The sequence below is a fragment of the Ornithorhynchus anatinus genome, chromosome 16 (assembly GCF_004115215.2).
Source record: "Ornithorhynchus anatinus isolate Pmale09 chromosome 16, mOrnAna1.pri.v4, whole genome shotgun sequence".
Lineage (NCBI taxonomy): Eukaryota > Metazoa > Chordata > Mammalia > Monotremata > Ornithorhynchidae > Ornithorhynchus > Ornithorhynchus anatinus.
In genome coordinates this window covers 30,548,183-30,565,124 of record NC_041743.1, presented here as the reverse complement: position 1 = coordinate 30,565,124, position 16,942 = coordinate 30,548,183, and the positions used below count along the sequence as shown (strand labels likewise).

The 16,942-nt window shown below is 40.6% G+C and overlaps 1 protein-coding gene across 3 annotated transcripts in view; it reads left to right on the top strand.

Moving 5' to 3' along the window:
• Positions 1 to 16,242, top strand: part of SHOC2 (SHOC2 leucine rich repeat scaffold protein) — a 58,761-nt gene extending 42,519 nt beyond the window's left edge. For all 3 annotated transcript variants that reach the window (XM_029080337.2, XM_029080336.1, XM_029080338.2), the window contains exons 6-9: positions 4,928 to 5,050; positions 6,837 to 6,974; positions 7,361 to 7,478; positions 10,763 to 16,242. In XM_029080337.2, the coding sequence (XP_028936170.1) occupies positions 4,928 to 5,050; positions 6,837 to 6,974; positions 7,361 to 7,478; positions 10,763 to 10,971 (588 nt within the window). In that variant the 3' untranslated portion in view covers positions 10,972 to 16,242. The remainder of the gene's footprint in view (positions 1 to 4,927; positions 5,051 to 6,836; positions 6,975 to 7,360; positions 7,479 to 10,762) is intronic.
• The last annotated feature ends 700 nt before the right edge of the window (positions 16,243 to 16,942 follow it).

The following is a 16,942-nucleotide window of genomic DNA, read 5'->3' as shown; positions in this document are numbered from 1 at the left end:
TTATCCATATCATCTTAACCTAAATTATACACATCAAACGATGTCTAATTATGGTTGAAGAAAGTGATACTGTTTATAGGGGCTCATGGGTTTGAGGTAATGATTCAGGATGATAGGGTGATTAGTGTGTTTTTGTATTAATTTTCACTTCCAAAGATGGACCCATAAATTCAAAGGTAGGTTAGCTAGTGAAGTAATTAAATATGTCTTTGGAAGATGAGCCGATATGGTGCCATCAAGAGCATAAACATTGCCAAATCAATTGTTAGCTTACAGTATTGAGGGGAAATCCGGTGGGAAGATGAGATTAGTCAGGGAAGGCATCCTAGAGGAGATGCGATTTTTTCTAGGGCTTTGAAGCTGGGGGCCTGGCGGTCTGTGGAAAACGAAGGAGGAAGAAGTTCCAGGTAGGAGGGAGGGTAAGAACAAGGGCTTGAGGCAAGATAGATGAACCAGAGGCATAGAAAGTAGGTTGATGTTAGAGGAGCAAAATGTGCGGGCTGTACATTGCAGCTTTACAGTGGGAGAAGAGCAAGAATAAATAGGGGGGAAGAAAGGCTGATTGAGTACCTTAAAACCAATGGTGAGGAGTTTCTACTTGATGAAGGGATAGATGGGCAAACATTGGAGGTTTTTGAGGAATGGGGAGATGAGCGTAGAGTGAATTTTTGAATTTTTGAAAAATGATACAGGCAGCAGAGTGAAGTATGAACTGGAGAGGCTGTAGGCAGAGAAGCCAATGAGGAGGCTGAGGCAGTAGTGGAGACAGGTTATGACTGGTGCATGATTAGACTGTAAGCCCGTCAAACGGCAGGGACTGTCTCTATCCGTTGCCGACTTGTTCATCCCAAGCGCTTAGTACAGTGCTCTGCACATAGTAAGCGCTCAATAAATACTATTGAATGAATAAATACTATTGAATGGACCAGAGTGGTAGTGTTTTGGATGGAGAGGAAGGAGCAGAGTCTAGAGTCTAGCTGAGACCGACGGGCTTTCGTGCCAGTCTATCTACCAGCTAGTGAGCCTCTCGTTTAAGAAGAGGCAGGCTTACCCAACACTGTCCTCTCAAACAGATATCACCATGCAAGGGGTTGATGGTCGATCACCAAGATCGAGGCATGGTGAGTAGACTGGTGTTAGAGGAGGAAAGTATGTGGGTTGAACTGTAGTGGGAGAGGCATGAGAACAGGTAGAGGGGAATAAGCTAATTAAGTGCCTTAACACTGATAGCGAGGAGTTTCTGCTTGATGTAGAGATGAGTGAGCAACCATTGGAGGCTTTTGAGGAGTAGGCAGATGTGCTTGGGTTTATTTTTTTTGTTTTGTTTTAAATGATACAGGCTCCAGAGTGAAGAGTGAACTGGAAAGGGGCAAGGTTAGAGGCAGAGAGGTCAGCGAGGAGGCTGGTGGGGTTTTACTGCTACTTGTAGCCAGCAATAGCTCATTTCAGTGCATTTTATCCTTACCGGAATTATTATAAAATGCCAAGATTAAACCGAAAAATGAAAGGAATAATGGCGACAGTATTGCCTTGAATTTATATCCTAATTTTAAGTGATTTCACATCTTTAGTTCCATTTGTTCTCAACACATCCATTTGGGTTGGGGAGGAGTAAGTGTTATCTCCATTTTACAGGTTGAAGAACTGAGTTGCCTAGAGGTTAAGTAACTTGCGCGTGTTCTCAAAGTCAGCCAGTAGTGGACCTGAGACTAGAACTCAGGTTTCTGGCCTTCCCACCCCTTCCACTAGATTATACTGCCTCCTAATGGAACATCTTGGTAATAATGGAACCAATTTTCATTCTTAACATTCAAACTGAGAGACTTGGACCATCATGCTGAATAAATTCGAAATTAAGCAGTAGGTGAGGTTTATCAACTTCATTTAATTTTGTTTCTGTAAGCTTGTATTTCTTTTAACAATGCACGGCAAGCTTGGCCTGAAAGTCTTCTTAAAACACGTATAGCATACTTGACCATGATGCTACTGGCCACAGTAACGTGGATATTTGGGAGGCTGAAAAGGCCTATATGGGACTGACAGGACCAACCACATTCTGTACATACAAAGATTGTCCTGTGCCGGGCTGTTGGGTTTGCTGTTTGCAGGGCCTGCTGCTGTTCTTGTCAATTTTGCTTCTTTGTCTCATGATCCTCTTGAAGCTGATTATCAGGAACGGCCACACCTTTCTTCATTGCAGTGCACCATACTGGTCATCCTACTGTGATGCCATATTGCCTGAGGCCGTGTGTTATTTCATACTTGAGGTGTTTCCTCTGTCCTCCTTGCTTGAAGTTACTCTCTCAGCTCATCTTAGAGCAGCTATTTGGGTACCCTGCTGTCATCCACTGTCCTCCCATGTCCCACCCCGTGCAGTTGTATTGAGGCGAGAATAGCTTCAGTGCTAGAAGGTGTTCCAGGCTTTTCAGTGGTTCATGATCATGCCACTCTGATGTAGACTGTGACATGGAAGTGATGCTGATGAAACTTCTCAAAAAGTTGAATATGGCATTTTTGGTGGGACCAGGTCATTCATTGAGGAGACTGACCATTATTATGGCCCTGTAGACTTTCAAATTGATCGTTTGCCCTCTTGAGTTCTCATCTGGATATTCTTTCCCAATGCTTAGTAAGTACAGTGTTTTGCGTCCAGTAAGCACACTATAAATACTTTCACTTCTACATGCCACGTTGCCGTCACAGTCTCCCAAAGGTTATGGTGTGATTCAATGTTTTACTTGCATTTTAATGCATCATTGGACAGTGTGCTCCAAGAGGTAGCCAAATTTTCTGGTGGCATTTACCACCATTTCACCAGTGAAGATATTTGGTGATCTATGTTTCCCTGATGCAGGCTCATAATATTAAACTTCTCTTCAGTTATAGCGCTTGGTCTGAAACCGTGTCATTGTTCCAGAGTGTGTGGTCAGTGATATTCTTCAGTAGCTGGCTAGAATCTTGCCAGCAATACTAAGCATTGAGATGCACAGCAGCCCGGTTTTGCAGCTTGCTTGAGCAGCAGTAGCAGCTTTGAGATCCTGTGGCATCTTCTCTGTTGTCTGTGTATTGAGGAAAGGCTTTGCAAGTGTTTAAGAAGTATGTCTCCTTTCCCTCTGTCCTTCAAGCATTTAGATCTCTGTAGATATGCCATAAGGTCCAAGCATGTTTCTACCTTTCAAGCTATAACTGTAGTGGTGATTTACACAGTAGTTGGGTCCATGTCTTCCTACCCTCTTTGTGGACTCATCTTTGATATTCAGAGCATTATTCAAATGTTGACATCTCAATAGTATCCCCCTTGTCTGTGATAAAGATGAAGCCATCTTCACTCTTCCGAGATGCTGTGATAGTGTGAATAGGGCCAAATAATTGCCTCAGTATAGTGTGAAAATGAGTCTAGATTATTGCATGGTAAAAGAATGAATGATGGATAACCAGTTTGTTTGAAGTGTTTCAAAGAAGATGCTTTTTAGGGATTTTTTTTTTGGGGGGGGTGGCGGGGCAAGGCACCTAGGTTGAGGAGTCCGTGGCACTGATATGTGGGTGCCAAGGAGTGGATCTGGTCCCACTTGCAAGCGTGCCAGGAAGTAGTGTCAAAACTTGCAGGGGTGGGGGTGCTGCTCTGGCAGGAGGCACTGGGGGAAAGCTGGACTGTACTCCTACAACTGTTCTAATGGCCAACAGACTGCAAATTATAGTTTGGCCTGGGCACCCCTTTTTGGGAGAGGGGAGGGTGGAGTGAGGGACTTCTTCAGTCAATGTTTTGTATTTATTGAGTGCTTACTATGTGCAGAGCACTGTAATAAGTGCTTGGGAGAGCCCAATACAACAGAATTAGCAGACCTGTTCCCTGCCCACCATGAGCTTACGTCAGCTCCCACCTCCCCCATTCCAGGGTGAGTTATCTTTTCACTTTAGCCCCCCACGTTAGTGACTTCTGCAGAACCTTAGTTCACCTCTTTAATGTGCCACCACTTGTCACACAAGTCCCAATCTGTATGTCATGAGGTAGGTTTCAGAAAACATCTCTTTTGTCAGGGTATGAGGTACTGCTAGATGATTACGGAAAGTGTTCACAAAGCTTTTTTTTTTTTTAAAAAAAAACCTTGGCCAAATTAGTCTGAACTTTTTCTTCCTCTGTTCTGAAAACTAATCAATTCTAAGCCAAATTGCTTCACACACCAAGTTCTAAGAAGTATTTTTGAGTTCAGTAATTTTGAATGCTTGCTGTGTGCAGAGCACTGTACTAAGCACTTGAAAGAGTTCATTACAAGTTGTTAGATGTGTTCCCAGCCCATAAAGGATGTGAATATTACTTTAAAATAATAAATGTGAGTTTTCAAACAGTACCTAGATGACTTCATTCTTCAGTGGGATGACCTTTTTATTCCATATCTTGTGTTTTTACTTGTAATTTTAATCTTTTGCACTCCTCTGTGTTTTTGTCCACACCCATAATTGTTCCTAGGATTGCTGAGCTATTGCTAGTGTGCTTATATGCTGTGGTCTGGTTTTTTTTTTTCTACTTATTCGTTTAAGTGTTGATATCCTATCCCAAAGTTTCAGTAAATTGTGCCCGAAAGAGCAAGCCATCAAATTTTCCCCCGAGACCTTTTAAATCTCAACTCTTGCTCGGATTACAGTTTATAATTTCCATTTCCAGTGCACACCGTCATATTGGAAGCTGCTTTCCAGTTAAAGCTCTAAGCAGAAATTTGCTTAATGTTTTGGGAATGCAAAAGTTACAAAACATTAAAGCAAACATTAAGCAAGTTTCTGCTTATTCTTTTGAAAACTTTCAATTGCATTTTTTTAGGGTGTTTTCACTAGCTATGAGAGAGGCAAAAATGGAGCACTATATAAACAACTAAGAATTTCATCTTTTGTGTGCATTCCTTTGAATGCTTCTTATCTTTCAAATTCCCAGGACAATCAGCTCACCTCACTTCCCTTGGACTTTGGAACTTGGACCAGTATGGTGGAATTGAATTTAGCCACTAATCAGCTCACAAAAATCCCCGAGGATGTGTCTGGACTTGTTTCTCTTGAGGTAAGTGTAATTTAGCATTATTTAAATTAAAGAAGAAAAATGTGTAGTAGTAATGCTATTAGTCCTCTCTAAGTGGCATATAGTCTAATCACCCAGCTATGTATTTCTTTGGGGGAGGTATACTTTTTAAATAGTTCACATGTCTAAAGATGTAAAAATTTTCAGCTTCCAGAAAACCCCAACTCACTGTCCCTTGTACTGTGTATACAAATTGTGAAATAAAATCAGTGTTTTTGCCTGTCACAAATTGCAACTTGCCCTGAATGGGTGGCTCCAGTCCATCAATTGTATTTATAAGCGCTTACTACGTTCAGAGCACTGTACTAAGTGCTTGGGAGAGTACAACAGAATTAGCAGGTATGTGCCCTGCCCATAATAATAATAATGTTGGTATTTGTTAAGCGCTTACTATGTGCCGAGCACTGTTCTAAGCGCTGGGGTAGACATAGAGGAATCAGCTTGTCCCACGTGGGGCTCACAGTCTTAATCCCCATTTTACAGATGAGGGAACTGAGGCACCGAGAAGTTGTGACTTGCCCACAGTCACACAGCTGACAAGTGGCAGAGCTGGGATTCATAATGAGCTTATAGTCTAGAGTGAATAATGTAGAAGCAGTGTGGCCTAGTGGAAGAGGCATGGGCCTGGGAGGTAGAGGGCTTGGGTTCTAATACCGGCTCTGCCACTTGCTTGCTGTGTGACCTTGGGCAAGTCACTTAACTTCTGTGTCCTACAGTTCCCTCATCTGCAAAATGGGGATTAATATGTGTTCGCCCTCCTACTTAAACTGTGAGACCCATGTGGGACCCGATTATCCTGTGTCTGCCCCAGTGCTTAGTACAGTGCTTGGCACATAGTAAGCACGTAACAAATACCACAGTTATTATTAACCTGCAGTGTACCCACAGGTCTGCCAGAATGCCTGCTACATCACCACATATTTTGGTTAGCTCCCAAAGGCAGAATTTGCACATTGCTCTTTTGACAATGCTCTCCTCTCTGGATATAGCGTGACATCGTGTCAGAAGAACTAGTCGTGCCCTTGAATGTGGCTTCCTGACATGTATGTTTTCCTGAACATGGGGTTCTGCAAGGATGCAGCCCCAGAACTCCAGGAAAACTGAGTCTAATTTTTCTAGAAGCCTGTGTGAAATTATCCAGGGATGTTTTTCTTTGTAGGTATCATGAAAACTATCGGCTGCTTTAGGAAAGATGAAGTCCTTTGTGATGCCTTTATCCTTTGAAACTCTTTTCAGCTTCTGAGCTCTGAGTAGCAGAGGCAGGGGGCTGGTATTCAGCAGCCTCGTTTTAGTCAAATGACAGCTTAGACGAAAACTGGCAGCAGTCCAGCAGGGTGAGCTCATGGGCGTGTTCCCAAACGCAGTCATAAGGCTCCTATTTTGAAGCTACAGCTCCGCATGTATCTCCATCCACCGGAATACCCATTAGAAGGTTCACTAAGAAATCACCTTGGTAAATTCCTAAACGTTGTTGTTGTATTATGTGGAGGATATTATGGTTAAGAAAAGTGGACCCTTAATTCCCTTTTTTCGCCCCTACTCAGCTTGTAGAAATCGACCACGGTTCTTTAACAGCGGGTTGCCTTTCAGATCGGCAAACTAAGTTACATATCCCATCATTGGCAGAAGTGAAATTTTGAATAATTTGTCATTTTGCAATGAATAAGTGGTCTTCCGTTCTGAGTCACACAATAGTTAATGTTCAGTTGGGAGCTGTACATTAACAAACAGGACACTTGATGGTTTGGTTTTTGTTTTTATTTTTTAGGTCCTAATCTTGTCAAACAATCTCCTAAAGAAACTTCCCCATGGCCTTGGAAACCTGAGGAAATTAAGAGAATTGGATTTGGAGGAGAACAAACTGGAATCCTTGCCAAATGAAATTGCTTACCTCAAGGATTTGCAGGTGAGTGAATGCCCCGTAGCTTTGTGTTACATAGTTGCAGTTACCTGATTGGCAATTTTCCTTAACTTTGCTGTTTCTCTAAATATTCCTTTAGAAGAATTGTAGCAACCTTGAAAGCCCACATAGTCAATCGCCTGTTCTGAAGCGAAAATGTTTCCTAAACTGTTCCAGATGGGAAAAGCTCATGGCTCCCCCTTTTGGGAAGGAAAAAAAGGAGATTCCATGGGTTTTTAATTAACCTGATGCATGATAAAGAAGCCCTCATGAAGGTTGTCCATGCATACACACACTAAATGCTTCCACCAAAAGGTTAACAGTTGTGTCTGGAGCTTCAATCTTGCTACATCAGAAGAGTTACTCTAACAGTCCATTTCTTACCCCTTTAGAAACTAGTCTTGACAAACAACCAGTTGACTACTCTTCCCAGAGGAATTGGTCATCTGACAAATCTTACCCATCTTGGCCTAGGAGAGAACCTGCTTACCCATCTTCCTGAGGAAATTGGTAAGAAACTACCTTTTATGATGTACTTTGTCCACGAGGTTCTGGGTCACAGGCTATAGAGGTGGTCTCCCGTGGCAACTCAGTAAGACTTTAAGGAATCTGAGGGGATGCTAACTGCTGCTAAGCCTTCGCTGAGGTCTTGGGTTCATTATCACTGGATAAAAAGAGAATTTTTAACCAATTTTTTTTTCCCGTAGTTGATTTTGAAAGAGTCACCAGTAAATCCAGTCTGTGTGGGAATGTAAGAATATGAGTCATACCAGCCAGTGGTAGTACAGCACAGTATTTTTGTCTCCCAAAATAAAAGATAAAGTGTGCTTGAAGAAATAGTGTGAGGATTACCTTTTTTGATCTCTATCCTCATGATTTGGGGTGTACCTTTAAATACCCCTAACTTATTCCTCTAGGAATCCATTTTAGACCTATCTATTAATTTAAGTCAATCAATGATAATGAATGCTTACTGTGCACAGAGCATCGTACCAAGTGTTTAGAAGAGCACAATAAAACAGTTGGCAGATGCATTCCCTGCTCACAATGAGCTTACAGTCTGGAGGATCCTTCCTCCAGCTCCTCTAACGTTTCCTTGCTAATAGCCCATCCTATACTTATAGTCCATTAATTTATCAAAATGATTTTTTAAGGATTGGGGCACGAAGATAACCTCTCACTATGAACATGAATTAGTCACCAAGGGTGTGGCTTGCCCTGGGTAGAGTCATGCCTATACACATCAGGTCATCAAAAAAAGAAATGTATTCTGTAAGAACTTGGTTATTTGGTGCAGACACCATAAAGGAGCTGGTCGATGCCTGGCTTTCTGTAGAGAATTTTCATGGATGGGTAGAACTGCCAGTCTTGTATCAATTCTCCCCTGGACTTTGTCTCTTGGGAGGTTGCAGTAACTATTTCTTTTGTAAAACTGCATGAGACCAAGCAGCATCTGTAATCCAGAGCCTTTTAGGTGGGAACATTTGTGGTCTACATGCAACTTTATTTTCACCAGCAGTCACAGTTGCTTGAGCCTGCCTACCTGCTCAAATGTTCCTGCAAGCTTTCCACCCAGCAATATGATGCTGTTGAAGAAAAAGGTGGAAATAGTTGTTGTCGTATTTAATATCCCAAACCTCAGTAAATACACTTTTCCCCCACTGTAAGGATCAGATTTTTTATAGCAAAACTAGCATTTTTATTAGAAATATTTTGACCGTTAAGACTTATCCAAATATTATTCTGGGCAATTGATTCATGTTGGAAGAAATGAAAAAGCAAACAGCTCCCCCTATGTCTAGTATGGCGATTAATCCAAAATAAACACTTACGTACAAATAATAATACAGATTGGGATATAACACAGTGAGAAGCACAGGTATGTTTGCAGAACTGAAAGAACAGGTGATAAGGTTGGTTGGCATTAATTTTAGCAAAGCATAAGAGCATAAAGCCCATTTTAAGAATCCCTGCCACTGCTTTCTCTAGGAAAGGATGGGAAAAGAGTCTAATATGCTGTCGTTTAGACCTCCTCCTGTTTTGAGGCTAATTCCTAAATGTGGCGAGTGTTTTGATTCCTTCTTCCAAATAATCTACAGAGGAAGACAGACATTAAAATCAGTTACACACAGAGGAAATCGTAGAAGTATATAAGGATAACCTCAAGATGTCATATCTCCCCAATGCCTTCAAGTCCTTCCTTCCATCCAACAGTGCCCATTCCCCCTTCCTCACAGAGGAAAACTCCCAGGGAGGGGAAGCAGAGACGCAGCAACCAGAGTTGAGGGAACTCCAAGAGAGAAAAGAAGCGGACCCGGTTGCTGCAGGCAGCTGAGAGTCCCCACTCCCCTAGCCACGGGACTGCTTTTTGCTGCACTCCAGGCCGAGACATGGATTCTGGGGAGCCGGTGGTGACGGGCAGAAGAGCTGCATCAAAGTCAGAGCTATGGGGGCAGTTGCCTTCTGGGGGTGGCTTTGCAGTACAACTTTGGCACTTTGTTGAGCTCACTTAATAAGTGCGACATCGCTGCTGTACTACCCTGCCACCTCCTTGCCTTCTACGTGGCCCAGCGGGAACATGACTGACAGGGATGAGAGAGCGGAAATGGCACTGTGCAAGCCCCATGGTACTTTAATCAGTTCCTCTTTATCGGTTCTTGGTTCTGAATTGTCAGGACCAATCAATCAACCAGTGGTGTTTGAGTTCTCGCCTCTCAAGGAGTCCAGAAAGAAGCAGCCCAGTGACCAGTGTTGTGTCTGTCTCCCCTGTTATCATGTAATCTCTTTTTGGGCAGGGAACATGCCCCCCCTTCCTTCTGCTGAACGTTCCCAGGAGTGTAGTATATTACACAACAGTAATAATAATCAATAATTACCATTACTATGAGAGCTACTTTTAGACACTGTTGTTGCTACTGCCCCGCCATAATATCTGGGTCCTGGGCAATGTTTGGAGGCTTTTCCACCTGTATACTCTCTCCCAGCACTTAGCACAGTGCTCTGCACCCAGTAAGCATTTGATAAAATACCTCTAGTCCTCTCCCAGCAGTGTCCCTGATTGAAAACCTCTGCCTTCGAGAATAAAAGGTTTGAAGGGATCTATACATCCACTTCTGCCTGACAGAGAGAGCCTTCTAGAGCAGATAGGAAGATATTTGCCAGAATGGATATTTGCCAGAATGTGGGTCGAGAATAACTTGGGTATGTTTAAATGACCTGTGGATTTGAGAGCTAGTGTTATCTCTGCTCCAGAATTGATCATACCTAACAACTGGCCATAAGGGTTCATGCCTTATATGTAACAGAAATCGACGTAATTATACCTAAATCAGTATTAAAAATTTAATACTGACTTTTTGGGTTAGTATTAAAACTAAGTTTAGAGCAGAGTTGAATTAAAGATTAGAGCAAGAGTTTAGGGGTAAGCTTTGGTTTAGGATTCCAGAATTGGTTTGAGTGAACTTGAATGGATCGAGTGTTTAATATGTGGTGGTGATCTTATGGGTCGGTCATGATGACTCTCCCATGATCAACAATTTTGTCTTGATTCTGAAACAGCTCAGTGAGCAATTGTGAGCAGCCAGAGTAAGATACCTGCGGTAGGTAGGATACTTTTGGGGATACAGATTGACAGGGATATGTGCAGTTTCTTTGGATCAGACAAATGCTGGCTTTCCTTTTGAATTTGATTTCTCTCATATTAGAGAGGGTCCCATGTTTTAGGGAACCTCTTGGTGTTTCTGACACTAATAAAAGCATCCAGCTAATTTACAATTTCATCTCATTTTAACCAGGAACACTGGAGAACCTAGAAGAGCTGTATTTGAATGACAACCCCAACCTGCACAGCCTTCCCTTTGAGTTGGCGCTCTGCAGCAAACTGTCAATCATGAGTATTGAGAACTGTCCACTCAGCCATCTTCCACCTCAGATTGTTGCCGGGGGCCCTTCCTTCATCATTCAGTTCCTAAAGATGCAGGGTCCATACCGTGCCATGGTTTGATGCAAATCAGCCGGTCCCATACACTGTACAAAATACAAACTGCATTAATGTCATCTCCTATCTATATCTGTATCTATATCTGTGGATATCGATATACATATGGCAGATTTATTAAGACTGCATTATGTGTTTCTGCTAATAGAGGAATCATAGCCATTTAGATTTTTTTTTATTCTGTACAAATTGCTTGTTTAATTTTCTTTGCCGAATTTGATGGATGTCTGATGAGTAATATGGAATATGCCAGTTCACTTAAAACAATTGCCAGCAAATTCACTGGTTGTTAAATTTAAGGGACAAAAGAAGCGTGGTTAGGTTTCTTTTCCATTTGGAAAAATTATGTATAAACTTATTTGATGCAAGTTTTCATTCCCATTTTCCCCCTCCTGTTTGTCAGAGCCCCGTAGTATCACATACCCTGAAGGTAGGATTATTCTTTAACTTATTTTGAGATTTTAAACGAAATGGTTTTTATATATTGTTTACAGTCAGAGTAAATCACTGGATTTTTTTATTTGTTTTGATTTGCTCTGTTTTAATCAATCATATCTAGAATTTATATGCTTCTGAAGAATTTGTATCAGCTGGTTTATATACTATAAGAATATTTGCTTATCAAAACAACTGGTAAACTGAAAAGATAGAAATGCTTGAATTATTTTAATTGTGCTTCTCTGGGTTTTCAGTTGTGAGGCAAATCATATCTGAACTGAGCCTTTTGGGGGAGTGAGATCTTTTCTAGCACAAATAATCTTTTCAGTTTGGGTGTTTAATGAGAAATAAGTTCAGTGTAAAGCAATTTACATTTTGAGAAGTAGCAGTTCCAAAAAGTCTAACAAAAAAACTCCGTAAGAAATCCTCTCTCTTTTTTTTCTCTCGATCTCTTTCTCACACTCTCTCTCTTTCGTTCTCTTGCCATTCCCTCTGCTCCCCACACCCCCGCCCTGCTTTCTGTTTCTTTCTCTTTCACTCACCCCAGACCTACACACACATTCTCCATGTATGTATAGATATACAATCCTATATAGATATGTACGTATTTATTATGTCATAAACTACACAGGTAATTTTAAGGATTTCTCCCCATCCTTGTACAATGAAATGAATTGAATGTCTCTTTTAAACACTGCAATGTATGTAAGTTTTAAGGTTATTTAACAATGTACTATGGTTTTATATCTTGACTTGCCTTGTACATCTTTCCATTCTGGAATTTCTGCGTCCAAGCACAATATCTTCACACTGTGCTGTATTGCTGCTGAACGAAATGCACTTTTCCCCACGTGTGGGGCACTTGCTTTAGACTCTTCTGTTCAGTACCAGAGCTGTTCACTTTAACCTCATCTCTCCTCTCTTGATAGTAAATCCAGTTTTAGGAAAAGAGAGGCACATTTTCAGTTGTGCAAAGAGGCTGTTGGTCGCTCAGTGGGAGTACTGTAAGCCACGCATGTGCTATTATTTCGTTTCATTTCTTTTCTCTGGCTGCTTTTCGGACTAGCAATGCTGCAGTAAATGTTTGCTGCTTACAATACTACTTGTGTAGTGCCAGTATAAGTTGGGTTGTTTGTTTTTGTCTTTTTCCATCATGGAGACTCAGAAGGCGGTTACATTCCAGACTATTGAAGTGAATATGAATTATGAATTACTGCTTGAGTTTTGTCACTTGGGCAGGAAATTTTTTTTAACAAAATGTAAAATTTCTCAATAGGCCCCAAACGAATATTTATTCTAAGGCCCAGAAATTGAAGGAATGACCCGAGGGTGGTTTCCTGCCCTTCGAATAGGATTCTTGAGTTACTGTACTGCCTTGACTGATTGATCTAGAAACCTGTATTCGTACTTGTCTTACATTCTCACAAGGAGCAACTTTTAAAGTGGAAGGCAGGTGGAGATATGAAACTCTTAGAGGGCTAAATGTGCTGTAAAACTATTGTAAATGTCACTGGATTTTTACCAAGTAACATCCTTTCTTCTTCTTTTCCCATGTACTGTGGCCTTTTCCGTTTAAATTTGACTTTGTAGTTAAGGAAATTAGTCCATTACAGCTCTCTCTGGAGTTCCCTTTTTTCAGCACTAAAAGTGTGAAGATGCTGGACCCTGACATCGAGGACTGTAATCTAACTCCTGAGAGTTTCCTTGGGGGAAGATGTGAAATTTTAATGATCCTTAAAATGAAAAGAGATATTCATTGGGTCTTAAGCATGCCTGCCCTCCCCCCCAACCCCCCACCGTGATGAGGGAAGTATTCCTTTAATTTATGGTAGCCTGTTACATACAAAAGGGCAAGATGAAGACAATATTTAATGGAATATTGACTCTACCTTTGAAAGAGATTTCAGGGATCATTGTATAGATGGAGTAAAAATTGAATTTCTTCTTGTGAACTGCCTCCTTGAAAAAAAGCACCTGGATTCCATTGCCTCTACTAGCCAGAAGCAAGAGTGGACGTTTAATGGGACTCTATTCATGAAATCCAGATGTTTAATATGTAAATAGATGGATCTGAATAATGGCCTTCCCAAGGTTCATTGTAGAGCAACTGTGTGATTGTTTTAGAGCTGACTCTTGTAGAAACTGCAGTGGAGTAGAGCTGGCTTACCCAAAATAACGAACTTGTTATGTCTTTTAAATAAAATGAGTCCCTTTCAGTATGCTTTTAGGACTAGTAAGAGTAATTTAGAAGGACGTTAATCTACAAAACAAATCCTATTTGAAGTCTCTTTTCATTAATATGCATTAGCCAAAATACCCGAATTCTGTTTGGTGGGTTTAATGTTCCACATTCCAAGAGATCAGTACCTGCAGAAATGAGAGAGGGGAAAGTAGGAGTACAGTAGGAGAGATGTTCTGAGAGGGGAATAGTCCCTAGCATAAAATGCATTTTTGTCCTTGTGGTGTTAAAGGTTGGATTCTGTAATTGAAAGTTAATTGCATATATCTAAAGAATTTATCGTAACTGTACAGTCTGATTCATTTTAAATGGATAAACTATTCTATGTCAAAATGTACCTATCTCCCTGTTGTGTACATCCACTTGATTTCCAACTAGTTTCTAGACTGTTTTACTGTACCAAATTTCAATTAATTGAGTTTACATATACTCACCCGCGAGGGCGGAGTGTGGTCAAACAGATCTGGGAGGGGAAGGCATCCCCACCCAAAAGAAGGGGAAGAAATCTGTGAATCCCACCAAATTAAATCAAATGAGAGGAAGAAGTAAAAAAAAAAAAACAAAATTCCTTCCATCTAAAGTGAGGAACAGAAAGTCAGTGGACTGAATTCCTTTGAGAAAAGCTTTTCCCCAAAGCCTTGCTCTGATGTTTTCCGTAGTGCTGCCTCAAAAAATAAGTAGCGGAGATTTTGAAATTTGACAAAAAAATCAAGACATTAATTTGGTGTTTAGAGGCATCCCGGTATTATTTGCAGGACATCATGGTGAACCTGTGTTTGGCCATAAACTTGTGACTCTGCTATTGAATAATGTAGTAGAAACCTGCTAACCATAATTTGAGCAACATTTTTAGTAGATTTTTAAAAGGAAAACCTTTGGCATGTAATGGGAAACAAGATTGTGTATCTGGACCAAGTTGTGCTAGTTAAATTCTGTTAAGTAGGTGTTGGTCAATGCCCTGTTCTGTAAACCCCCCAGAAACTATTATTAATATTCAGATTCACATTCTAGAAGGCTGTGCAGCAAATGCGAACAGCCAATTTTGGCTAAGGATTACATCGGCCAGGTAGATGCTCACAGGACTTCAGATAAGGGGTGTGTGTGGGGAGTAAGTAAGGAGAGAAGTAAAAGATTGAAAGGTGAGAAAAGTACAAAGCAGGTATCGGGCTTTCCCTCCCCTTCCTTTTAAGTTCATTAAAGACCCGGTGAGAAGTATGACAGAAATAGCCCTCATAAAAGTTGGATCAAGGAATGAGTATTAAGCATGTTGAACATTACTGGAAGTGCTTTCAGTGATCTTATCTGAAACTGTTTAGTGTAAGATGTCTGGTGCTCCAGTGCCTGTGGTGGTTATTTTGACTTCCTGTGCTGTCCTGTTCATCTTTTGCCCTTGCTAATGGTTTATGGGAATTGGCATTTCAGATCTGTGAGAGGCTAAGTGACATTTGCATCAACTGTGCATTCCATGTTCTCCTAAGGGTTTTGGGAAAACTGTATGTATTGAGCTTTTATCATGTGCAGAGCACTGTCCTAAGCACTTGGGAGAGTACAATATAACAGAGTCAGTAATCAAAAAAAATCCGTCCAGTTGGTTAGCATTTAAATCACCAGGATATTGCCTAAAATTTCACTATTAAAAAGTGGTATTACAACTCTTTAAGCCTCTACTTTCAGTAGCAGGAACCGGGAATATACTTTATTAGATGATTGGTCTGTCATTGTGACTAGCCATTCTTCGCTTTCCCCCATCTGCCTCGATTGATGCAGAAACCATCAGAACATAGAGTGCAGAAATAGCCTCTTGGTGATTTAAAGAATCGGAATGCAGCAGAGTACTCATACAGTCTGTAGTGCACCTCAGTTATGTCTTTAATCTGCATGTCAGAACTTGCTTTTAGTTAGATGTGCAGTTGGCAGTAATTTGCACAACACACAAACTTACAAGGCACAGTTAGGACAACTCCAATCACGATAGTATCAGCAAACAGTATCTAACTTTTTTTGTTTTGTTTTGCTTTTATTCAATCAAAGGTCATGTTTCTTCTGATGTTTAGGTCTTAACCAGGACTACACAGGACTTTCGCTGTGGAAAATAACTCTACCACATTGACGTGTGGTTAAAAGCTAAACGAAATGTAAACAGTCTACAAAAAATGTACTTTTAATCTGAATTATTGTACTGTTGATTGTTATGTCTATAAAAGAATGCCTTGCCTTTTTTATGTCATTCTGTATCAATGCATACATTATAAATAGTATATTTGTAAATGCGCTGCCATGAAGTCTTTTGAAAGTTTTCTAGTGCTAAGTCTAACTGAAGCTGGATGTAAAACCAATTTTTGCGTGTCATGAATGTCACACAAACCATTTGCAGTTATTGTGGAATCGAGGGAATTGAATTTTCAGTATCATTTGATTCACCGAAGACTTTTTTTAAATATATGGAAGGAAAAAAAAAATGTATACTGACCAGGACATTTCTTTCTGAAACTGCATGGAAGTAACTGCTTCAGATACAAAGAGTTGCTTAAATTGTACATGTTTACTGTATATAAAACCCCAAAATGTTAGTAAACTTTTGCTTTCCTTTACCATTGTCAGAGCGAAGCACATCTTGAATCATGTACTGTCGGCTAGTCAGAATGGGAACACGCTATTGAATGCTCCTAATTTTTCAGACATGTTTAGAAAGTGATAAATGTCCATAAAGAAAATGCTACAACATAAATAGCATGGCAGGCACTTACTTTCTCATCACACCTACATATGTAGTGGTGAAGTAAGCCTTGAATATATTCTGTTTTACTCTTTCAGAAGTCAGGATTCCAGGAATAGGAAGGGAGGAGGAGGAAAAAATCAAAAACATAAAAAATGAATCTTACAGAGTGTTTGGGTTTTTTTCCAGGGTGAGGGAATTAGTGGAAAAGTCTGTTTAGGAAGAAAAGGTGAGGAACAGAATTGTCCAGGAGAGTAGGATAAGGTAAGGAACATCATTAGAAGTGCAAACAAGGTAGGAGGGGTTGATTGAAACGGTGCTGTGAAGATCTGAACTGTAAAAAAAAAAAAAAACCCAAGGAGGTACAGATTACCAAAGGAGTTCAAAGTAGCAAAAGGGGAGTAGGCATGAGATTGGAAAAATTGAAGCCAAAACTGAAAGAAAAAGTTTTTAAACATTAGAAATTTAGTCAACATGTTATGGGAAAACCGACTGAAAATGACACCAAAAAATAGTATTTTTCATCCAAACATTCAACTGTATCTACTGAGGGTGGTGTACTGCAAGCAAAGCACTGTTCTAGA